We start from the raw sequence: 26585 nt of genomic DNA, 5'->3' as shown, positions 1-26585 counted from the left end.
ATATAAATGATGTAAGTAGTAATTCTCTTTTCCTCTTACAGATAAATCTCATGCTCAGGGTATACAGTATTACTTATATGCAGAAAATAGTAATCCTCCAAGCATTCATAAGACTTATATGTATAGTACAGTACAGTACAATTATTCACTTATTTTCAACTTGATTACAATTACATGTACTGCACTGTATTAACAAATTATGAAAATTAATTACAGCTGTTTATCACTAATAGTTTACCTTGTTAAAGCTACCTTCAACATCACAAAACTCAGCACAATATTAAGTTGACAATGGGCAAGGCAATTAGTGACCAAGAAAATGCATTAGTTTCTTAATATGCCACAAGCTGACATGAGGACACTGGCTGTGACCACTACAACAAAAGCTTACGACAAGCTTCACACAGACAACCAAGGCATTATTGTTTTTTTCCTAATGTAGATTATTACACTCTACTTTTATTAAATGCAACCTCAGAGTATGTATTGTATACTGTACTTGTTTTTTGTACGTTTTCATTCATTTTCCTTTATAAATAGCCATCAAGACACTGAAGAGACCTAAGGTTACTTTACTTTATTACAACATTACAGCATTGATGATAAATTGTATACATAACCTGCTTCAATTCTTATTCATATTATACCTAAAATATTCTTTGGAATGGTATTCTTACAACCTAGAAGACAAGGCTTACATGGAGGGTTAGTCCACAGAAAAGTAGCTCAAGATGGTTGACATAACTATGTACTGAGTTTCCTATATATATTGTATATATATACCGGTATACTGTATACAACATTCTTACAAGCCCTTTCCTGCTATGCTGCAAGGTGGCAAGATCAAACTCTCTCTTCATTCACTGTCATTCATTCACTCCTGATGCTGTAACAGATGCATTCTGATATTAATATACGTATGTATATATTTATATGTATATATATATATATTCACTTTGTTTATATTATACTTTGCAAGCATCTTTAGCAGGTAGGAATCAGCTAATCTCCCTGCTTAACAAAAATCCACATATGTTATACAAGACAAATGACTGTACTGTACTAGGAACTTGAGTAAAAAATGAAAGGGGTAATACACAGATATTCATAATTATTTAACAACCTAAATGACATATAAAATACTGTACTTCTCTATGAGCAACGTAATTACAAAATAATCTATACAACTGCCATAAGATAGACAAATTATAAAATACTCTCTGACTGCCTGCTTTCTGAATGTTGGACTGTTTGCTTAAATATCACACTTAATCATTATCATCTCCTCCACTTGCACTAAAATTCTTCCAAATATCATCAAATAATTACTGTACTATAGATGTATAGATATTCGAAAGCTTTGAGATTACACATACCATACTGCAACTAATACAGTATTATAATTCTATAATAAAATAATATAATATGACAGCCTAGACTTGTCATGAACAAGTATTAAGTTTCTTTATACTGTACCAAAAATACCAGTACTAGTCATGTGTCTGATACAGTACAGTAAATAAAGTACAAAACACTACAGTAAACTTGTAAATGAACACAGGTCAAAGATTCGTCTGCACTGTATTAGGATTTAATGCCACCTGTTTCTTCTTAACCCATTAAATTCATGGTACTATAAGAATAAGATTCATGTACAATACCTCCTACCACAATGTATCAAACACTTTTAAAACAGAGTTGCAAAAAAAAAAAATTCCTTGTCTCACTTAAAGCCATTATAATTTCAGAGTTTTAAATATAACATTCAAATTATTTTCTGAATTACTCTACATGTTGCTTAAGTTATTTAATAAAAAAAATACAGAAGAGAATACCTTTTCATAGTATTATTCATGTGCACAAACATTTACAATAAGCTAAAACATAACTAAAAAAAAAAAAAAATCACCCCATAATCTCATATATTATCCATGAATCCAACAATGAGTACCTGCCGATCCAATATATTCCCTAACAATCAGTTTTGTACATTGGTTCATTGATGTAATTGTCATAATTCAATTCACAATACAGTATTATGCTTTCACGGGCAGCCCATAAACACCATGTTTCCCACAAATGAATGTGATGTTTGTTTATCCAGACTTGTGATGTTTAACAAATGCTTTTTAACTATTTAGTTTTTAGTAATAGCACTTTTCCTCAAAGTATCTTAAGGAAAGTAACAACATATTTTCATATATTCCTTCTCCATTTTGTTACATTTCTTTCTTCGCTAACGTGACACTTAATCTAAAAACTATGAGTAAATTCTTCAAACATCCTACATAAATGACTTAAAAGTGCAAGAAATAAATTAATACTAATAAATCTGATATCAGTAAGTTCTCTGAGATTCTTAAAATAGTAAAATTTAAAACTAGATCACCTTTCTCCAAATAAAAGGGTCATTTTGCAAAGATCTAAGGTTAGGAGCTAAAAATATCCAATTATTGTGAGTGCAATAAAGGACAAAGAACCAGTACTGTACTCTGTTTAAACAATGGAAGCTCAAGTTCTGAAACTTATCATAAATGCAGGACTTACTATTCAGTATTTTCGGAAGAAGAGAGGACACAATTTGAAAATAATGTACTCTATAGTAGACTACAAGCTTTGGATTTTCAGTGCAAAAAAGGTATGCCTTTATATTTACAGAAAATTAAAAAATCCTGCCTTTACTGAAAACTTTACTCACATAGTCCTTGTGTAAGGCCAAATTATGTGGATATTTAACATTAAAAGCCATTTAACTTGTTCATAAAATGTTTGTTCTCAGTTATGCAACATATATCACTTTGAGGCCAAAGAAAAATATGTGTACTGTAATATTATCCTCAACCTGTAAATCTGCTTATTTCTCTTGAATCCTTAAATATATACAGTACTGTACCGTATAACTAAACTGACTGAAGGGACACTGAATTATGATTCAGAATTTAAAACATATTTAACTATAGTACAGTACTGGAAAAGAATAAAACTATACTTAAAAATACAACTCAAAAGAAGTTCCATCATAAAAGACAGTTACTCTTCTACTAAAAAATGAGACATACTAAGTGCTACATGATACAGCACATCAAAGTTTAGTGATGCCCAAGGAAGAGATAATACTTGTTAAACTCACCTAATATGAAAGGGGTTACTAAATATCTTTTCTCTATATACAGTTATCTACATAGAGCTCTTTAACACATACACACACACCTCCTTCTTATTTCAACATAATTCTTGAAATTATTCACAGTGGTAAATATGAACCCCTTGGGAAAGCCTTTCATCTCTACTAATGAGACACTGAGATTCATAAAAGTTAGTCAATTCACACTAAGAAGGAAGTGTAAAACAATTCAATCAATGACCCCCAAAATATATAATAAAAAATTATCATTAAACTCTACTGAGACTGATGTCAAATAAATGCTAACTTCATATAAAATTATATCTGAAATTATGAAGAAAAAATAAATTACACGAGCAAATTAATCTCTAGAGTACCTGACTAAAGGACAATAGCTTTGCTTTCTAAAAATAATAGTTAAAATTCATCATAATTCAACAACATTAACATATAATTAATCAAACTCTTAAAGTAGTAAACATATCATGATATTCTCCATTTCATATTACAAAAATAAGCTGTAACTTATTACACCTAACTAAAAGATAAAGCAAAAGATACAATTACAATGTTACATAATAAAGAAATGAGAAAACCATTTGTAAGCCGACATTACAAGTGTGCGGCAGCTTTTCTTTTCTTCTAATAAACATATTTCAGTTTCAACAACTTATAAAAAAATAATGTTAATTACGTGGTGAGTACAGTACAGTACGATAATCAAGTTACATAATTTTTTCCAGGCAATGACTTCAACACAATGCATTTCATAGCACAAGTTGCAGTGATGTAGAAGGGGGACTTAGAGCTATGATGAGTGAGGTGTGTGTAGGCTAGTTGGCTGGCAACACAACCAAGCAGCCAGCACCAGCTAACAGCCTGCCTGCCTGCCTGCCTGTCTCTCTCCTATTCCTGAAATGACCAAATTCAATGGTCATTTGCATTGTTTATTATTTTCTTCACTGATCAAAAAAATTACCAATGCAAAATTTAAACACTTACTTTTACTTTTGAATATGTAAATAGTCATCTGTACTATTCAGTTACTGAATAAACAGATATAAGGATCTGATTCTGAAAACCAATTTCATAACAGAACCAGAGGAGTGACCCATGAATAAATGTACCCCCCCCCCCCAGTACACACCCGTGCCATAGTGAATGGTCTTCATATTATGATATGAAGACTAATCACTCCCCCATGACAAATATAGGATATGATGGCTTGCCTTATGACATGGGAGTGTGACAAGTCATTCTGTCATGCAGATTATCTTTTTGTACAGATCATGCCTCATTTGACCATGTTGTAAACCAGGTACAAATTACAGTAATGGATATATTATTATAATGGATGTTTTAATTGTCAAGGTAAGGAAGGGGAGAGAAGCACCAGATGCATGGCAAAAAATTAAAATAAATAAATAAATAAAATAATAATAAAATAAATAAATATAAAAGTAAATAAGAAAGGTTAGTTAATTTCTATATGGAACACAAGATGATTTGTGCAAATTCATAGTTTCATAATAACCTGAGACATCTTTATAAGTACAGTACTGTATATGTCACCTCAAGATAATGAAAAAACATCTTAAGGCATCAAAGAGATTACAGTTTATTTCATGGAAAATTTAACAATTCAGTACTGTAACCCAAACTAAGGCCTCCACATGGGACAATCTGTGGGTCAGACCATGTCCCAGTACAGTATGAGTTTAAAATTAAAAAATAAAAATACTGTACTAAATTAAATCAAAAGGAAGCCCAAAACAGAAGCTAGGATGTGAAATTCAAAGCCATAACAGATTGGTGGTATCAATGGATGGAAGACTTCTAAGGCAAGAAGCAGAAAAGTATTTAAATGGATTATAAGAAATTATATTATAATTGGGAAACCTTTATCTAACAAATGAGAAACCTGGCTAAAACTGATTGGATCACAAATTAAATCTTAAAGAAAATTGATACAGTACCTGTACAAGAAAAAGTTGGTCAGAGGCAGTTAGGTTGATAAAAAAATTTATGAAGAATTTAAAAAGGAATATAAATCAGCAAGAGATTGGGGTAAAAATTGCAGAGATATGCAAAGATATATTGTATATAAGATATAAACTAGATAAAACAAGGCCTAACTTTGATGTTGTAGAAGTAAAAGAAAGGTGGGCAGAACAAGTAGAAGAACTGTACAATTATAATAACAGAATGGAGGTCATAAACAAGATGACAAATTTAAGCTACCAATTTTGAAAATATGTTGAGGCAGTTATAAGCACAGTGAAAAACAATAAGGCTATTGGGGTTGATCAACAACCAGAAGAAATATGAAGATATACGGATAAGAATGTGATGAAATGTTTGACCAAATATGTACCTCTATTACAAAGGAAACCTTCTTAGTGATTTCAGAATACACTACAGTATAATTATTTGTGGTATTGCCTAAATAATAATAATAATAATAATAATAATAATAATAATAATAATAATAATAATAATAACAACAATAATAACAACAATAATAATAATAACAAAAATAATAACAGCAACAAAAACAACAGTTATAATATTAATAATAATAATAAAGTTATTAATACCCCGTACTGTAATAATAAACACTAGCCTTGGAGTGCACCACAATTAACTTGATGAACCGCTTATTCACATTTTACTAAAATTTCTAAATAGATTAAGAACTAAAATAGACAACCAGATACTGTATCTAAAGGTCAAAGTGAATTTAGAAAGAAAGGAGAAACTGAGGAAAGTATATTTACGTAGTTGGTTTTAAGAAATTAAAGAAATTTATCTGCTTTGTGCATGTTGATAAAGCATCAGAGAACAATGTTTGTAATGATGTTAAAAGTTGATTAAAGATTACAGTATATATGGGTTAAAAAATCTGCACAGAATCTCCTACATTATACCGTATGCTTATCTTTTCACAATTTTATTTAATAAAAGGTGTACCTACAAATTAAAAAATAAGTGATGGCAAAGTAGTACTGTAATATAAACTATTTTGTATGCAGAATACACTGTTCTTATTGCAGACAGTGAGAGACATCACAGATACTGGTCAACATGTTAGAGGAAAATGGTGAAGAAATTAAGCCAGGAGTGTGGAAATGGTAAAGGCCCTGAAAAGGATAGAAACCATTATATTGTATGTCTCTGGAAGAGGAGGGAACACAAACACCTCCACCAGGAACATCACTATTGTTCTCTGGCAACATTCACCCTCACAATGATACTTAAAATTAAATATATATATATATAGTACTGTATCTGTATAACATACATTTGACAGTGACGAGGTACTGTGGTTCTGGGTCTAACTCTTAACCAAGGAAACTGCAGGTATGCGACTACTGTGGTACAGGGTTTTAGTAAGTACAGTAAGTCCTTGCTTAAAGTTGGGGTTACGTTCCTAAAAATGCGACGTTATACAAAACAACGTTAAGCGGATTAATTTTCCTCTTAAGAAATAGATAAAATACGGGACTTACGTTCCTGAGTCGCCCTTTGCCCCATGAAATACATTACATATACAGAAAATCATTGCCATTTCTATAGAATATAGTGCATGCATATACAACTACTGTACTAAGTTTGGATTGGTACTCACCGATGGGCGGAGGTGGAAGAGCGAGTGTGTGGTGGGTAGTGAAGCGGAGGAGGCGGATGGCAGGAGGGGAGGAGTATGGCGGGAGGGGAGGAGCATGGCGGGAGCGGAAGAGGAGGGTGGGAGCGGAGGAGGGTGGTGAGTCACTGAGACTCTGCTGAGCCGAGAGGGAGTAGCACAGCCAGACGAGAGAGGGTGATACGCCATAAAAAGTAGTCCGTGACGACACAGAACGACTCTAAACGAATTTTTGGTATCTAAAGATTAGCGACGTAGTACCGAAACAACGTTAAGCGGGCTGACGTTATACGAGAACTTACTGTACTGTACTTGGTGAGCACTGATTATAGATGAATACAACACAATATACCAAAAAATTCTATATTGCGGGTACTTCCACAACTTTGAGACCAACCTGTGACAGAGCTATTGCAGCCTGTATGAAAAGATATATAAAAGTCAGAAATCAGAGGTGATTGCAGTCAAAGTGCTCAACTATTACCTCCTTCATTACAAGGAACACCACTTTTAATAATTTATTTAGCTAAAGCCAGACAATATTATTGAGCTCAGAGGTGATACTGTACACAAGGGGTTAAAGAGCTGGCATGAGACGAAATGCAGGAAGCCAACGACACAAGTTGTTCAAGAACTTATTAGGTGCCCACCTACCCCTCCCCCCACTCCCTTCCTATCTCTGTCTCCTCTCTTTTTTTACAGAATAGTTTTACTTTTCCTTCATTCTTTTGAAATAATTTATTGAAAAAAGTTCAGGTGGCAACATACACTAGTAGCTTGGGAGTAAATTAACAGGGCCAAGTACAGGAGACAGTGTTGCAATATCCTGTATTATTCGTTGCAAGTGTATATGAATGAGCACCACAGAGGGCATTACTTAGGTTAAATGTACATATCTAGAGTCAGCAGATGATTGCTTAGGTTAAAGATATCTATGCTGTCAATGTATACAGCCTTAACAACATCAACCTAGAGAAGTCGACTTGTGAAAGAGACTTAGGGGTACTTGTAAGCCCGGACCTTCGGCCTAGAAAAGAGTGTGTTACTGTTTGAAATAAGGTAAACAGAGTATTAGGTTTTATATCTAGAAGTGTAAGTAATAAGAGCACGGAGGTCATATTGCAATTATATCTTGCACTAGTCAAGCTGCACCTCGATTATGCTATTCAGTTCTGGAGCCCTTATTATAGAATGGATATCAATTCACTGGAGTCGGTGCAGCGAAGAATGACAAAAATGATTCCAGGACTTAAAAACCTTCCATATCAAAATAGATTAAAGAAACTAAACTTGCATTCCCTAGAAAGACAAAGAGTGCGGGGAGATATATGATAGAAGTATTTAAGTGGGTTAAGGGAATCAATAAAGGAGACATAGATAAAGTTCTTATAATATCCGAGCAGGAGAGGACTTGCAGCAACGGATTTAAGCTGGATAAGTTTAGGTTTAGGAGAGAGATAGGAAGAAAGTGGTTCGCAAAAAGGGTGGTAGACAAGTGGAACAAGCTCAGCAACTTTGTAGTAAGCGCTGGAACGCTGGAAAGTTTTAAAAGGAGGCTAGATAGATTCATGGACGATATTGAGTAGTTGTAACTCTTGACAGGAGCTGCCATGCACAGGCCAGCCGGCCTATTGCAGACTCCTTATTTTCTTATGTTCTTCTTATGCAAAATATACTCTTACGAGCTAACTTCCCTGAAGTAAGAGATGTACATGTTGTGACAACTCCAAATGTGAGCTCCTTTCAGACCAGGCTTGACAAACATTAGATCATGTTTAGGTATATTCAAGAGCCCGTACATGCCCAGTCAGCTGACAAGTGGTAAAGAGGATAATGTACTGTAAAATAAGACAACTTTTGTCCCAAAAAATTTCCATGGAAGACAATTTACAAATTCAGTATGTATACTGTAAACTGCAATAAACTGTAGTCTCATAGTGTGGCAAACCAGTAAGGTTATAGAACACTGATTTTGAGAGTTCACTTCATACATATACAGTTCAACTCTGTGTGTGTGTTTGTGTGCGCAGACCAAAGCTGATACCTTCCGCAAGAAGAAAGCGGCGGCCCAGCGTGAACTTTGTAATCTACAGAACTACTGGTTTAAAAATACAGCATGTGAAACACAAAAGTTTGCAGATCAGCACAAGATGGGTGAATTTTTCAATTCCATTAAAACATTTTATGGGCCAATCACTCATGGCAGAGCACCCCTCCGCTCATCCGACGGTAAATCTCTAATTAAAGACCATAAAGGCATCCTTCGGTACTGGAAAAAGCACTACCATTCACTGCTCAACTGAAACACCGATGTGGATGTCCTGACTACCCAGGATGTCTCTCAGCATCCAGAGCTGACCCACCTCAGCTATCCTCCATCCCTGGATGAGGTAGCTACTATCATCAAACAGATGAAAAATAACAAAGCCTCAGGGCCTGATGGAATCCCGCCTGGAGAATATATGGGAAAAGGAGGAAATCCCCAAGCTCTTAAAGACGCCTCCATCGTCAATATTTATAAGAACAAGAGAGACCAGTCAGACTGTGGCAACTACAGCGGGATCTCGCTGCTGTCTGTAGTTGGCAAGATTATCGCCCAAGTCCCAAGTCCTCCTAAACAGACTTCTTCCTAAGGTGGTAAATTTCCTCCCAGAATCTGAATGTGGTTTTAGACCATCATGTGGCACCACTGACATGATCTTTGCTGCCCGCAAGATACAGGAAAAGTGCAGAGAAGAGCGTCATGACCTATTCATGGCTCTCATTGACCTCACCAAGGCCTTCGACTCGGTCAACAGGGAAGCCCTTGTGAGGCAACTCCACGATGGCATGAACTGCAGTGTCCTGCACAATGGCACCCAGTCTGAGTTCTTCCCCAACCAAACAGGGGTTGAAAAAGGGTGTGTACTGGCACCAATTCTCTTTTCCAGTTTCTTGGCGGCCTTCCTTACCCGTGCCAGTGCCAATTTAGCCGGCGGGGTGGACATAGAGTACTGGAAGAAGGGCCTTTTCAACATAAAACGACTCCAGGCAAGAACAAAGATGTCGGCAACTTCCATTACTGAACTTCAGTATGCAGACGATCCCACCCTTGTCGCTCACACTGAATGCGACCTACAGGAGATCCTGAACACCTATGCAGATGTGTATGCACACTTCGTCCTTGAGGTGAATGTACGCAAGACTCAAATTCTCTTTCAGCCTGCCCCTGGTTCAGACACATCTCCACCATCCATCCAGGTTAATGGTACTACCCTCTCTAATGTTACCCACTTTCGGTATCTCGGCTCCTACCTGTTCACCGCAAAGGATATTGATGAAGATATTCAGCATCGGATCAGATGCGCATCTCAAGCCTTTGGCAGACTCCAAAACAGTCTCTTCAGCTGTTGGGAGCTGAAATTATCTATAAAGTTACACGTATATCATGCAGTGGTCCTCCCCACCCTGCTCTATGGCAGCGAGACATGGGTCACATACAGGAGGCAGCTCAAGACACTTGAAACTTTCACCAACGTAGTCCATATTTCATCCTCCGAGTTCGCTGGGAAGACGAGAACAAATGCCAGTATTCTTGCTGACACCAACTGTAGGAGAATCGAGGCTACCATTATCCATGAACAATTACGCTGGACTAGCCATGTTACCCGTATGGATGACAGTAGACTGCTAAAGCAGCTAGTTACAGTCACCTAACAAACAGTAAACGTAACGCTGGCGGACAACTGAAGAGGTACAGGCATCCCCCGCGTTACAGAAGGGTTCCGTTCCCGGAAAATTGACCGTATCGCGAAACTTATTTTCCCATTGACTTCCATTATAAAACAGGAGATGCGTTCCTAAGGAATTTTTTCGGCCCCAAAAAAGTAATTCAAGCACTTTTATTAATGAAAATAAACATTTATAAACACATACAATACAGTACATTAAATAATTTATGATACACCTTCTTAAAACATCAATTTAGGGGTTAATATTGCATAATATTGCATTATACAGCTATGTGTATGTAAATTTGAGTGCCCCGTCATAGGAGTCCGTTTTCTCTCACTTCAAAGCCGCCTGAGTCGTCCGTTTTCTCTTAATCTTAAGAGTGCACCAGGGACTACTGTTTTATTTTTTAATGGTGACACAGAATTTGATATTGCAACTGGGGTTGCAATTGTTGAGGCAACTTAGGTATGTCTGATTACAGTTGGAATATTCAAGATCCATTGTGAGTGATGTTTAAAGCTTCAACTGTCTTTATGGTTGGTAAAACTTGTCAAGTCTGTCAGTCTGAATGGCATGTGTAAGGCCTTGTGTTTGTTAAAATTTACCCAAATTTCCGTAAGGGCGGATTTACGGGCTGTAACGCGAAATTATTGGTCATAATTTACAAATTCCGTAAGAGCGAAATTCCGTAACCCGAGCTTCCGTAACGCGGGGGATGCCTGTATAAGGATAGTCTTAAGACAAACCTGAAAAAGTGCAAAATCGACCCCCTCACCTGGGAGACAATTACTGTACTTCACATCGTAATGCTTGGAGGAACACTACATGAGACGGTGTCAATACTTTCGAGTTAGCCCGACTGCAAACCGAGGCAGACAAGTGCCAACGCCGGAAAGATGCTGCCACTGCCCTTCCTGCACTAGCTGTAGCCCTCCACATGTGCAACATCTGTGAACGACTCTGCCGGTCCTGTATCGGCCTCTAAACTCACCAATGAAGGTGACATCATACTTGATTCCAAGTGACAGCAAAGTATTAGTAGTAGTAGTAGTAGTAGTAGTAGTAGTGCAAGTGTGTGTGTGTGTGTGTCTAAGATAGTCCCATCCCATGGACCAGATTAACAAAATACTCTCTCTAAAGAAAGGCTGAGTTACTTACGATGTGTGACTGAGTTCTACACTTAACACAGTACGTGCATAGTAAGGTCAGACACAAACAACCACTGACTCAAAACCAAAATTAAATTAAGGCTGGAATTCACTTTCACACATACAGTACATTATGCTGGAATTATATGGCAGCGTTATATATATTCCAGGTGTTGTACAGGGGCTGTATGCACAGCTTAGCTTTTATAAAACAAGAGCTATCCAGGGAATGACCTACTTCAGGCAGGGAGACAAATGGAATGGGGTTTGTTACTGGAAGTCCAGTGTAGACAACCACAGACTGCTGTAGCACCAAGACTCATTCACCTCTCAGCCCTCTGGCTAGGAACCATAGACTTTATCAGTACTATACAGTATTTGAGTCTACTTGTCCCAACAGAAGGATAAAAAAAAAAAAAAATGAACAGCAGCAAATAATGAGTATGACTTTGCCTTTAGAAATATTAAACTTCAAGAAACTTTAAACAATCATTTATATATACATATGCCTGTGTTCAATAAGGAGAAACCAATGACAAGATGCCCTTGTAGATAATAAAGGTCATTAAGGAGTATAACTAAGTAAAGTATATAACTGATTAATAAAAGCCAGCCATCATCAACATTTTCAGCCATTTTTCATGCTTGGGCTAGCTGCAGTTACCTGATGGCAGCTCTACATGCTGCATAGGCCTTTGCAGCCTCTCTTGTAAGATTATTAACTCTAATGTCATTTCTTACATCATCTCCCCCTATCATTCTTGACTTGCCCCTGGCTCTCCTCCCCTCACATTTAGTTGGTCTCATCCATTCTCTCCACATGACTAAACCATCTCAGCCTACCTCTATGCAAAAGTCTGCTAATACACCATCTTAACTCTGAACAGGGTTTCCTATCTTTCAATGTCACATTGTACATCCACCTCACCATTCTCCTTTCAGTTTGCTGAAGCCTGCATACGTCATCCTCTTTACCGACCCATGTTTCACAACCATATAACATCACACTTCTCACGCCAATTGTACACATCACTCCTTCCATGCAGAGGGAAAGTCCTCTTGCCATCAATAAAGGCAGCAACTCCCTAAACTTTCTCCTGCCACTTCTGACTCCTGTAACTGAGCAGGCTTCAGTACCCCCTCCAGCAGCGATCGTGTCACCCAGGTATAACAGAATTCAACAACACAGTCCAGGGACATTTCCCCAATGTTGAGTTTCTTCAGCTTTGCTAAGGTCACATGGTTACTTGCACAAACTTTAAGTCACCAACACCCTATAATCTTCCATCCACTCCACTGTGCACCCACCTTCCATGCTCAATACACATTATTGAGTTGCTGCTAACACCTGCATCAAATTTTAACTTACTTTTACGAATACTGAACTAAGCTTAACAACATATATGCCAGCTGAGGTTCACGTAGGTGTTCTGTAAATATTTACTGTAGTAGAAACAAACGACCATACACTTACTGTACAGGCTTCACAAGTAGATAAAATATGGCGAGTCATTTAATAAGAAACTTACAATTACCAAAATTGAGCTTGACCTGGTTTTTATGAATATAAAATTCCATGTAAAAATTCTATGGGATTTGTGTGATTTGTGTCAGTGTTTTATAGGTAATGAACAAATATCAGTGATCAATTATTTGTATAGAAATCTCAAGTCATTATGTGGCCACAAGACATTCTAAAATGGGCAGAAAATAGGCAATTTCAAGCTTCACTTAGCTTTTGGAAATACTTGTATATATTTCCATGGAAGATTAAGTTCGAAATTATACAAGCACTTTCTAGTTATTTAACAAAACCAATGCATGATATATATGGACATTGTCAAAACTGAGACAGACAATCATGGGAAACAATACTGAATATGCATACCCCACTAAAAATGGTGCACGCACAAGAAAAATTACACATAAATTTAGTTGAAGAATACATTCAAGTTGCTTCAAGCCATTTATATACTATGTAATATATAAATGTTTCTAAAAATTTTTTTCTAAAGTTATGACTTGGAACCCCTTTCTATCCTTGAGAAAATTAAATTTAGACCACATTTTTCTTGTCACTCACCAAGTGACATTACAACTATTTTAATACAGTATACTTAATTTTTTGTTACATCATAAATTACATTCATTTAATAAATCATGCCGACTTTTTAAAACTTGAAATTGTTAATACCATATCTGGTTTACTCAAAATTATTTTTCTTTGAGTGCCAAGAGCACTGAGTATACAGGACGTGTCTATCCCTGAAGTATTATAGCATGTCAGCACCAACACTCTTCAACTCACATACATGTTTATACTTCCCCCAACAATCTTAAATATTATCTAAACCTGCTCAAAAATAGTCCTGGCAGACGATCACTATTTTTAGTCCCCTCCTGTTCATAACATTTCTTAAAATCCCAAAATTCTGCCCACCCCCTTACCTGAATTTTTAACAAGGTCCAACACACATCAAAGATTTCCTAGAAAAAACCCTGCCATAAATCATTATTGTGCTACAGGCTAGTATCTTACTCTGAATTACATTTAGCTGAAATTTCCTGTGAACTTCAGCTCAAAGAAATACTTGAAAATAGAATATTTCTGGTAACACAAACACTAAATTTTCTTATCATGAAATAATTCTAGTGCAATTCAATTTCAGAAATACAGTTGCAGCTCTCTTAATCACTTAACCACAGAGCACTGTATAAAGGTATGCCACCTTTAGAAAATTAAGAAATAGGGATGTACAGCAAGAAAGGGTAGCTCTAGTGATGAAGCTGTGTGCAAGGTTGAGAGCAAGTCATCTAAAGGAAGGTCTGTTTGTGATTTCACAGAATCTCCTATATGGCCACAACAACAACAACACAGTAGGCAAATTGTGAAGATAGCAAATCACTATAAAAAAGAAACATGCAAAAACAATAAGCCAAATAAAAATTCATGGTATACTATAGTACTCACAATGGGAGATTTTTTTCTTCATTTAGATAACAATATGAGTATACTATATGAATAATATAACACCTGAAAGGAAACTATATACCTGTGAAGTATTACCAATATATTTATAGAAAAAATAGTGATGGATCACACACATAAAAAAAAAAAAAAATAAAAAAAAATAAATAAATAAATAAAATAAAAGTAAAAAGATGAAAATACTATCAGAAAAAATACAAGTACAGTAACACTTTGCAGTTTAAGCATATGTTCCTTATTCCTTTAACTTCAATTTAATTAAAGACAGTAGAAAGACTCGAATATATTCATATGATATATGGTAAGTACAGTATTTCCCACACCTTGCACGAATTTGCCATTTGTAAATACTGTACAGCTTTTGCAGTTGACAAAAACAATAATACAGTACTGTACTATGACACACACACACACACACACACACACACACACACACACACACACACACACACACACACACACACCTCCCCCACTTGGGCTGAGAATACAAAAGTGATGTACACTGAAGTTGAAGGTGATGTGACCTTAAGTTTGAGTGAAATCAATTTGTGTTGCCATCACTACCCACAAATGATCATGTGGTTCACCCCAGCATCAACCATCTACTGTACGTCACTAACCAACTGCTCCATCCATAAATGCAATAAACATATACAAGCATTACACATTCCTGCTTCACTCCTTTCTTCTGTAAGCTCACACTTAGTCCTCCATTTATTCTCACACATGCCTTACTAAGCCAATAGAATTCCTTCACTGCATCAATCAGATCTACTTTTACACCATATATCGTCATCACTTGATCAATCCTATAATATACATTCCTTTGAACATTAATGTTTCCTGGTTTTTCCAATACATTATTCTGCAAGCCTTTGGATTCACAATTCCTATCTCCTCTAAATCCTCCCTGTTCCTCACCACCCAACACTGTCTTTTCTCTCACCCTCTATTTACAACTCTACCACATAATTTCACAGGTAGACAGATTGGAGTGATCTCTATAGTTTTTGCCGTTGACTATCCATCATGTACTTTCTGTTTCCCATGCTATCTTAAATAATCTTAGTAGGATGCTTATTATTTTCTCTCTTTGTTTCTACATTTTTGCCCCAATACTGTCCATTTCTGGAGGCAGTTTCTTGTAATATGGGCTGGCAATTGGGGCATTTCTTGGACAATTCCTAAGTAATTAACCCAGGAGAAATATTCTAACCTGAGGATATATCAAACCTCCACACAATAGGCAGCTACCAAACAGGGAAGTACTACTGCCTGGGAAGATATTGAAAGCATAATGTATTGTCTAATGGTATACCCTGTTTCCATATGGCATCACAAAAATTGTGAACAAGTCCCAGGTTGCTGATCTGACTTTGTCTCATTTACACACAATTGCAGGGTCTCAATTGTTTCTCTTACTATTGACAACATAACATACATATATCGTTTCTCACTCTTGATTTTATTTTTTTAGTTATTATTATTATTTTATTTAGATTTTTTATTATTTATATTTATTTATATTTATTATTATTATTATCATTATTGCTATCATATCCCCCCCCCCCAGGCCCCGATGTGGGTCAGTGACCTGTGTCTGGGTGGTCTAATCCCTGTAAAAAAAAAAGCCCACTATGGGGGATTTAGTGCAAAATTTGTCCTCAAGTAAATCTGCCTGACTAATCATCACACAGCTTTGCCTTTTGTTCTAGTACCATCTAAAAAACTTTTAACCAGCTCCTGGCCAACTAAGCCATGAAGCCCAAGGAAGAGGAAGAGCATCTGAGCCACCTAGCTACAGGTTCTGTCAGATTATGGGATTTCATGACCAATTCAATTCTTCCAGTTTATGCACTCCACCAGGAGGCTTCTAGTAATCCAATGCATGGAAGTCATGGAGAAGGAGGAGCTACAACTGTTCAAGATCAGTCAGACAAACATCCCAATCTAAGAGAGATCTTTTCTTTTTGCTAAGTTATATATATAAGACTGGGACCTTATCTATGCTCTAAACTCCCCTTATCATACAATCTTGGTTATTACCTGAGACTGTCATGGCATAATCCTTCAATCATTAGAACCACAATACAGTATATGACAACAAAGGTCAGGCAGTAAGAGATAGTAGATCTCACACAGAACCAAAAAAGAAATCAAGAAATTCCCTGAACCTCTGACAAAAAATTATCTTGCCTAAGATCTCAGACACTAACATGCCAAACAGCCTGAACCAAAAAGTTAATGAAAATATAAAAGGCATAAGAAATTTCATCTACCCAGTTTTGAGTTCCCCAAAACACGAAATTTCGGTTAACGAATTACCTCCCATTTGGATCTTCAATTCGGTTAACGAACAAAACTTCGATTAATGAAATCCTTACGAAAAACACGTTTTGTTGTGAGCATCAGCTGATCAGTTGATGGGCTAGTCTGCCAATTCAGCAATCTGTTCTATGTTTACATTCGTTTCCAGTGGAGTAAATATCAAGAAAGTTGTGCTCTTTAACAGGCGTCAGTTTGGCTTCGTTGACACTGGAGTGAACATCGATTTTGTTGGTGTCTTGAATATTTTTGCATTTCTACATTAAAATTATTGGTCATTCTGAAATTTTGTTAACATATTGATAATATATAGCGCAGTGCAGTGTTGATTTAAAAAAAATAATCTTGAATTACACCTTGTGAAGAATTTTGTGGGATTAATTTGATCATCATCACTAAAATGCTTGGTGATCCTTGGCTGAGGTTGTGAAAATCACATAATTTCTTTTAAATCGTGAGCCTGAAGCACAAATGTATCTAGCTCTACCCAGAATTTATATTTGTCTTTATAACAACTGATATTATCTTATCTGTGTAATTCATACTGTATAGTGATACAGTTTTATACAGTAGCTACATTCCAAAAATATAATACCAGAACAACAATTCCGTGAGCACTATACTGTACTTAGTGATGAGACTACAGATATGTGTTTAGGACAATCACTCTTGCACAGTATACACTTTAATTTACTTTTATATTCAGATATTTTAGTGTCTTTTCTGACGTGCTTCTACTGAACAACATATAGTACACTTGAACACCTGTAATTTGTCCTTCATTAATTCAGATTTTCAATGCTTTGGTTACCAAGTGTACACATTTAATTTTAAATATCTTATTATTTGACATAAGTCAAGGGCAGTAGGGTGTGGATTGCATTGTTATTTTTTACATTTACATAGTTGTTGTTTTAAGTAATTTCGGTTAATGCATCTAATATGGCGGTAAATACGGTTGGAGCCACACGGGAATAATAAGAGCTTGTCCATTGCAGACAAACTGAAAGTACATTAGTTCTAATGTAAGTTATGACGTACAAATTTAGGGTCAATAATTTATATCCCTTAATAATATAACCCTATTTTGTATTTAGAAGAGGCCACACATTTTTCTTCCCAAATACATTATATCTGTGAGACAATCATCATCATATACATATTGTACTTAAGGCAAAAACTGTTTCATGTATCAAGACTCATAATGTTCCACAGACAGCTAATTCTACTGGGCTACAATAATACCACCTTTACAAATATGTATACACAGTTAATTATGTCAAAACATAATATAAAGTAACCTTAAAATATTGAAGGTATCTCTATAAGGCCTACTTAAAGTTGAGCATGCACACTTTAGAGCAAAACATTTCCGATAAGTCTAGAAGATTGTGTTCATAAAATATAATAATAATACTGCAATAAAAATTTATATTTGCTGTTGGTAAACAGAAAACCCTGAAAATTTAATCATATAGTGCACAGAACACAAAACAAATCTACTTACAGCACAAGGAGTCTTCTCCATCTGGAGTCCCGGCAAGAGTCACAGCAAAAACACTAGCGTATGGCTGAACGTAATTGGAGGGGAAGACACCAATAGCACCTTCAACAGTTCCTTTCCACCAAGCTGCATCTTCCTTGTCTATCACAGAGATTATGGCACCAGCTTCAAATGTGAGCTCATCTTCATTCATTGCAGTGTATGGGTACAGTGCTTCTACTTGTTCTGCAAATCCTGTGAATGAGTGAAAAAATTAATATGTGAAGACTGACGGAGATGGCATAAATCTAAAACATTAAAAATAATCAAACTTCATTTTTAAACACATTATATTAACATCTTCTGACATCACTGGGCAATAATCCTAAGTGATATAATGCCCTGGTCCCCTGGTAAGTTATCTTGTACAGTATTACATGAGCTGCCTGGCTAATGTATAATAGCCAGATAATAGCAATAGGTATCAAGAGCTGAGCCATCAGTAACTGAGCAGTGGGAACATACTGAGCTAAAATGGGACAACATTGGATGCCACAGAATTAACAAGCAAAATTTCCTGAACTGAGTGCACACTGCCCATTTAAAATGCTAGATGCTCATATAAGTAGTTGGATCAGCTCAATCACAGCCAGGCAGCTCAAGTCCTATTCAAGTCCCTGAGATATAAAAGGTTAAGGGTTATAGTTGAGACAAAAGATATGAAATTTTTATTAGATTAGTACCGGTATCAGTCATCATGGTTGAGGGTAAACCTTGTTCTAATTTATTAAAGTTAATAGGAAATACTGTATTTACAGGTCTCTTGGATTGAAGTGAGGTTACAAAAAAATTTTATACAGAAGGAAAAAACTACTGTTGATGACTAATGCAAAACTTACCATTTGAGGCATCATTTGGGCCTTTCATGGGTTCATCAGTGGGTGGAGTAATAGTGACTTGTGTTAAAGAGGCAGTTGTGTTTGGTGGGGTTTGGATGTCATCTGGAGGAGCGTCCTCTCGATTAGTCAACTCCATTGAGACTGGAGTGGAACGAGAAGATCCACCCAAGACTTTTACGTAGGTGGCAGGGAACCATCCAATTTGACGTTTCTTGCCTTTAGCCTTAAAATAAAAATAGCTACATGTATTTTCAAGTCCAGTATTGTATTTATACTGGAGTACTAAACACAGTTATTACCTTACAGTGTAAGTTAGCCACATGAAAAAGGATAAGCAATATTACCTCTGATACATAAAAAATACACTGTTAAAATTATAAAGGGAGATATACAGTACCGTATATTATTCAGTCAAAAGAGACACTATGTCCACGATTCTTATACATTAATCCAAATGGATATCTTTATATAAGATTTTCACTCAAAATTTTATAAGACAATTTATTAAGGTAGTACCTGGAGTTCTCCCTCCCACCAACCAGAGGCTGTCTTCTTGCGGATCATCACCAGTTGTCCCCGTTGTAGATTGAGTTGGTTGCTACTTGTGGCATCATACGGAGCAAGTACTGTTGCTATCTCTGGCTTCTTCCCTTTGCTTCCCTGCAGTATAATCTAATATAAGTCCTTTGTAATATAAATTTGTGTTTCTCTACGAGTACAAAAACTTATTACAATAGAAAATCAATGTGATAATTATAAGAAGTATGTGACCATGCAATGTTAGGATGTACCAACACTACAGGAGTAATTAAAAAGAAAAAAAATGGGAATATTAAAACTTCTCATTAGTAACTTTCTTATTTCTGCATCAAATTTTTTTTTGCAGGCAAATGAATACAGTATTAGAGGATAGCCACTTGGTATTTCTCTATTATATCAAGACAGAGCATAATCTCTGTGGCACACACACTAATGAATTGCAATATTTAGCTCTCAGAGACCTCATCAGAAACCAATGGTATTATAGGAAGGAAATGATGACCAGTATTATATCCAAAATGGTTTAACAAATCAATGCGGTTGACCTAACAGGAGGTTGTCTGAGAATATGGAACCCCTCAGCAAGCAGTCCATATTACAAGAGCTGCTTGGCTATATGGTGAATGTCAGCAAAGTACCATGTTAGCAAAATGCTTCACAAACATGGTATCAATAACCGATACACTGTGACTAAAAAGGTGGAATTTTCAATAAAAGCCCCTCAGCTACACAAATTAGTTTTACATGCTCTATATTTAATGTAACACACATTAGTACAATACTGTAAAGTATAGGGATGTAGTAGTCTCACTGTTCACCGCTGGCATAATTTGCCCCAGGGGTGTGAGGCTGGTAACCCCTTCTTCTACATTTTTGTTACCGGAATGAAACCAGAATTAAAATTTCTACACTGTTGCAATATTTTGTAGCATAACTATGCACTTTACTTATCAAACTTATATAGCAATGATATTTTCACCTCTCAATCTTCAGCTTTTACTCAAATGTTCTTATCCACCTCTACAATAGCACTAGGAAAACTATTCATTAAGTTTACAAGGATGATTATAATTATATACACTACCTTCATAAATGCCACTTTTAACTCTTCATTCCAAATTCTAAACAAGGGCTTTTTTTTTGTTTTACTTGAAAGCAAAATATCAGTTATAATAAGTAAATAAAAAATCGAGACATCATATTGACGCCATCTCATTTATGGACAAAAAGAAGAACAGACAAGCAGACTGAGAGACAGGCTGAATCCAGCATCCCATTGTAATCTTTGTGGAAGAGTTTAAATATGGTCCTTCCTTTAGTGTAAAGATAACCTGCTTACCACAATTAGTAACGCTGCAGCAAATACACCTCAGGTTATCATGCCAAAAGTCATGATCTTTGATCTCAGCATTACCAGTGAAGTACTATGGAACTTGATGGACAAAACTCTAAGTTATTTTATGGAAACCATTCCATCTACAGACAGACATGTTGAATCCATTATAGTCCTCCTAAATTTTGTTTGCAGATGGAGGGGGAAGATCATAACTATCTCATGAACTACAGTATAGTTTGATTTTTTTTTTTTTTGGAGATCATAAATATTGTAACATACAGTATCATATACACACTGTACAGTATTAAGATTTACACAAGTGTGATTCAAAATCCTCAACCATGTTTGTGGTAGTCTACCTAGGGGGCAATGGGGGAAAGTGAAGCGGTGTTAAAATGATCAAGTGAAGAACTGATTCTTGATCTGAAGTCTGTCACTTGCTACAACACTTGACTTTATTGAGGTTTATGTAATAGTTTGCTCAGTCTGTGATTAATTAAATGATACATTACAACAAATTACATGCAATACCTTCAAGAATTAAATAATACATACAGTGCAAGAAAAAGGAATTAATAACATTACCCATTCTCTTATACCTAAACATTTTGTCTGCTAGACTACAGTTGTGAATATAGTAAACCAAATGAAAAATAAAAATATACTGTATTGAAGAACTAAAACTTTAACTCTTTAAATACAGGCAGGCAAGTATCCTATAAAAATTACGTGAGATCAATATAGCAGATTATACCTTCGGTGATTTCGGTGACTTAGCAAGCTCCATCACCTCCTGGCAAGCACCAGAGAGAAGACACACACAAGTTAGTAAACAAAGTCATCATTCTTTCGTACAGTGTAAGTGTGCAAGATACACTATATTAACAATATTATATGGTATATCTTTGAAAATATACAAAAATATGCCTGAAAGTTAATTTATAAAATACTAATGAATTTTACTAGAAATGATTGTCATTAAATTCTTATCAACTGAACGAAATACTGATTTATCATAAATTTCTTCTCTTTTAAATACCTGATACCTAACCCCTGAAACACTTCTATTATTCTTAAACAATGAAATATATAATATCCAAGTGAGAACAATGTTATAGCTCTTTTCCATACAGGTATATGTTCTCTATCATCTAAACCAAGAAACATATTCCATATTACTACTGAATACTGAACATCTAGTGGCTAAATAATGTGAAATACCTTGAATTAAAAAAAAAATTGTATACCTAGAAAACAAAAGCTCACAAAGATTTCTTTATTGTACAATCAGAGACAAAAGTCGTGTTGCGGTTTTGTCCAAAGATTAAATATAACTCATGAAATATTATGAGAGCCCCCAACCACAAGGCCGAGCACTCCAAAAGTTTAGCCCTTCCGCATATGTTTTCACAAAATTTCACGACACGACTTTTGTCTTTCATTGTACACACACTAACACACCCATATAAAGAAGCACTAATGTGATCCATACATGGGGAGGTACCACTGGAGACAGTGGAGGAAAAGTGGTGATGTAAAAAAGAAGAAAAAAGGATGGATTTAATTAGTTGTTCATAGAACCTTATACTGGTGGGAGGTACCACTTGGGGAATGTATAGAGCATCTCCCTCACTCATCCACTGAAGATTGATAGCTGTGCACCTAAACACCTCAAGATATATCACAATACGTACCTTCATTACCACACAAACATGTGCCTATATTTGCATAATATGTTTACTGTGATATAAACAATTTAGTGGTAATGAAGGTATTGTGGTATATCTTGAGGTGTTTAGGTGCACAGCTATCAATCTTCAGTGGATGAGTGAGAGAGATGCTCTATACATTCCCCAAGTGGTACCTCCCACCAGTATAAGGTTCTATGAACAACTAATTAAATCCATCCTTTTTTCTTCTTTTTTACATCACCACTTTTCCTCCACTGTCTCCAGGTGCCATGGTAAGCAAGAGGGAGGGGGGTACTCAGTGCTTGCTTCAGTCTTCTTGCTAATCCGGGTAATATCTCAGGTACTTTTTCAACTAGGAAGCCAAAGTCTGGACTCAATAGTCACAAAGAGCTTTGGCATTCTTATGATTAATTACTTTTTTAGTCACACCATTAACTGCCCCTTCCTCATCCTGTTCCAGGTGTTGCATGAAGTGCGGGGAGGTGAACAGTACTTCCCTTTCTTTTAAATTTGTGCCTTTGTTTGCCTATGTATTTCTCTCAACTGTAGGCAAAATGTGCAACTGGTTTATACTTATTAAAATTTATCATGTTGTTAATTTACATCTATTTTGTTTTTACTTCACATCAACTAGTTGCTCATGTGTGTATTACAGGTACAATACTGTACAGTATCTAGTCCTTCAAAACCACATGTATGGTTGCTTCCACAACTTTAGAAGCATCCAGAAGTATAAGAAAGAGCAGTGGATGAGTGGAACAAGTTGCCAAACATCAACATTAACTTGAATACGCTGGATAGCTTCAAATATAGGTTGGATGAATATATGAGCGATAGGAGTTGGGTGTAAATGGAACTGCCCAGTATGGGCCAATAGGCCCGCAGCAGTTTCCTCCATTCTTATGTTCTTATACCGTAATATATAATTCAGAGCATGTAGCATATAAAAATCAGTCCGCCTGTTTAAATAACATATATAATACCTAAATGCCTCAGTGTCAACTCTTTGCTATTTATGATCATCATCCACTTTTCATTATAAAAAAAAGAGATATGTATGCCAAAAATATTCTCAGTTTTAACTAAATCATTAAAAAATTCTAACATATGAAACACTGTACGTAAATATTTTTAATACCTGTATCCAGTAAATCTCTGCAATTTTACAAGGTCAAAAGTTTTAAACATTAAAAACAAGACTGGAACCCATGGACAGGGTCTGCTCCATATACAACATGACAAAAAAGTGCCTTGATACATGCCCAACATCAAATAAGAGACATTAATCATGTTGATACCCATACTCTGAAGCAAAAGCAGGGAGGACTGAGAAGAAATATTAAATCTTAAGGAAGTGAGATACAACCTGCACTGTTAAATCTAGAAAAGAGGTCAACTGGTCAGTGAATAAATATGGAAAATGTATTTATTTAGGGTATATATTTCTAAGAGCTTATTTGTAGAATTTATAAATGGAATACTGTTGTAGTTTGTACAGTATACCACCACTTCAGAATATGGGATCAGAGTTCCTTTATAATTATTCTGACCTTGTTTTCAAGTTCGTCGTCCTTAATTTGTGAAAGGTGCATAAGAAGATGCATGGTAAAAGATAAATAAATGAGTAGTAAGATTAATGTTTGGGGATGCTGCTTTTATAAATGTATCTACATCACAATTTTATCGTAACATCTACAGTACACTATATAGAAGAACCATGACAGCTTCAACTTGTCTTTTGCCAAGTTGGTAAAGGTCAACTGCATTAAGCACAAAAAAGAAAAAAGAAGTAAAGAGTTCAATTCAAACTACATCAACATTATTCATCCAAAACAGACAGGTGACATAAATATGTAAAATATACTGTAACATGAGGTTGCAGCACTCCCTAAACAATCCCTGGCCAATTTCAAGCAATAATCAAAGTTTTGTTATTGTTTAATTTCAATGCATTTTATTTACATCAATCAAGGCAACTTCTTTGCTGCATATCAAAGATTACTTTTATGAATAAACTAATAAAAATCATGAACAAATTAACATTACAAAAATCTTCAGCTTGGCACAAATCAAAACTTTGATTAATGCAGCCTCTTACCATTTTCATAATCAGGCAACACCCCACAATGACACAGCATACACAAGTAACTGGGAAACATGTGCATATGAAATAAGCACACTAAGCTAAATAATGAAAACAAAAACTAGAGTACAGTACAGGCATTTTCCAGAAAGGTAACTAATTTCCTTTAAAAAATAGAGGTCACTGTTCTTCTTCAAAATTAGTGACACACAGTAATAAGACTTCTTGGGGGAAGAGGCACAGCAGAAGAAGTAACAAAGAAAGTTGAGCCTGAAGTCAGTAATTTATAACTACGTACTGTATTATAAACTTTAAATGCTGACGAACAAATAAATTAATACAACCAATAAGAATGTGAGTAAACAGGAATAAATAGATAATTCAAGTTTAATTCACCAATAAAATATGGGATTTCAGTTGCTACTGATGTCAACAGCAACATTATGAATTGTAAAAGATCTTGTCTCAAGCTCAGTAATCTTATCTATCTAGTCTATCAGTGTTTCCCTTTACCCCAATCATATTCAATTCTCAACAGTATTAACATCATGTAAGTACCGTATGTGCCATCTTGGATCAGGGGAAAACAAACAAACTATGAGATATAGATGGTACATCACATTTTATGAGATGAATAGTTTTGTATGTATATAATGCTCCCAAAATGAGTACATTATAACTCCTTATCTGAGCCAAGAATGTGCCCACTAATGCATGCCCCATCTAGTTGCCCTCCTATCCCAGCCCTCACCAGATGAGACTAACTTAGGCCTGGGTCCACAGTCGCAGTAAAAAAAAAAAAAAAAAATGAAAATTAAAGTAAGCTTTTATTTTTAAATCATGTACCACCCCTTGACAAAATCCCAGCATTACATAGCCCCACTAGCTCACATATCATAATTGTTTGGTAACAAACCAATTCAACAAAATTTGCCTAACTACAAGTATATGCACATCAACTGGGCCTGTGTATCTCCAACACAAGCCTCCCTAATGTCTAGTATCATAATTATAACTTCTAAAAAACAGGAAGAGGATTATGGTATACAACCAGGAGATGAGACAGTGTAGGTCCTCACCAGGTGTGAGGTGGTAGAACACTGAAAATGGTGGATTAAACCAAATTTATTTTAGCGCAGTCTGACAACAGCCGGTGAAAGTATGTGTATCAAGTGATGCCAGGTACTCATAATAGGCATTCTGCTTTGAATGATGTCTTTGGCATTTAAGTTAGGAAGATGGCTGTTACAAGAAGGGATTAACTAATTATGTGATTTTTAATAATTTGATTGGGTGATGATTAACTGTAAAACCAGATGCCCGCCCACCAGTCCCAGGGCGACCTAAGCCACCTTGCTATAGTGCTTTTCATCACAACAATAATGAAAATAAATTAAACAGCTTAAAAATCAAAATATTCATGGAAAGAGTCATCTAAAGAATGCTAAAAAAATCAATTCTTAACTCCAAACACTTTTTGCTTTATCCTGCTATCAAAATGGAGGTTGAGACATCAGAATAAAAAACTGTGGAAAAAAGAATGAAACTACAGAAGTCACTCAAACAGCTTGACGATCTACTCAAGTATTTCAGGGACGCACCTAACGAAG

The 26585-nt window shown here is 35.6% G+C and overlaps 1 protein-coding gene across 20 annotated transcripts in view; it reads right to left on the bottom strand.

The window, feature by feature from the left end:
* The window catches only part of LOC121869320 (intersectin-1-like), a 126777-nt gene that overhangs the window by 45954 nt on the left and 54238 nt on the right, over positions 1-26585 (bottom strand). For 13 of the 20 annotated variants that reach the window (XR_006089532.1, XM_042370588.1, XM_042370591.1 and 10 more), the window contains 5 exons: positions 24443-24463; positions 21956-21994; positions 19842-19985; positions 19326-19548; positions 18451-18681 (listed from right to left, as the gene is read on the bottom strand). Coding sequence is in view for 19 of the 20 variants with exons in the window: in XM_042370588.1 (XP_042226522.1) it covers positions 18451-18681; positions 19326-19548; positions 19842-19985; positions 21956-21994; positions 24443-24463 (658 nt within the window). In the remaining variant the exon portion in view is untranslated. The remainder of the gene's footprint in view (positions 1-18450; positions 18682-19325; positions 19549-19841; positions 19986-21955; positions 21995-24442; positions 24464-26585) is intronic. The other 7 variants (XM_042370593.1, XM_042370594.1, XM_042370596.1 and 4 more) reach the window with 2 other exon arrangements.

The sequence above is a fragment of the Homarus americanus genome, unplaced genomic scaffold, assembly GCF_018991925.1.
Source record: "Homarus americanus isolate GMGI-L3 unplaced genomic scaffold, GMGI_Hamer_2.0 scaffold36734, whole genome shotgun sequence".
NCBI lineage: Eukaryota > Metazoa > Arthropoda > Malacostraca > Decapoda > Nephropidae > Homarus > Homarus americanus.
The sequence above is the reverse complement of the archived record's forward strand: the minus strand, read 5'-3'. Positions and strand labels throughout refer to the sequence as shown.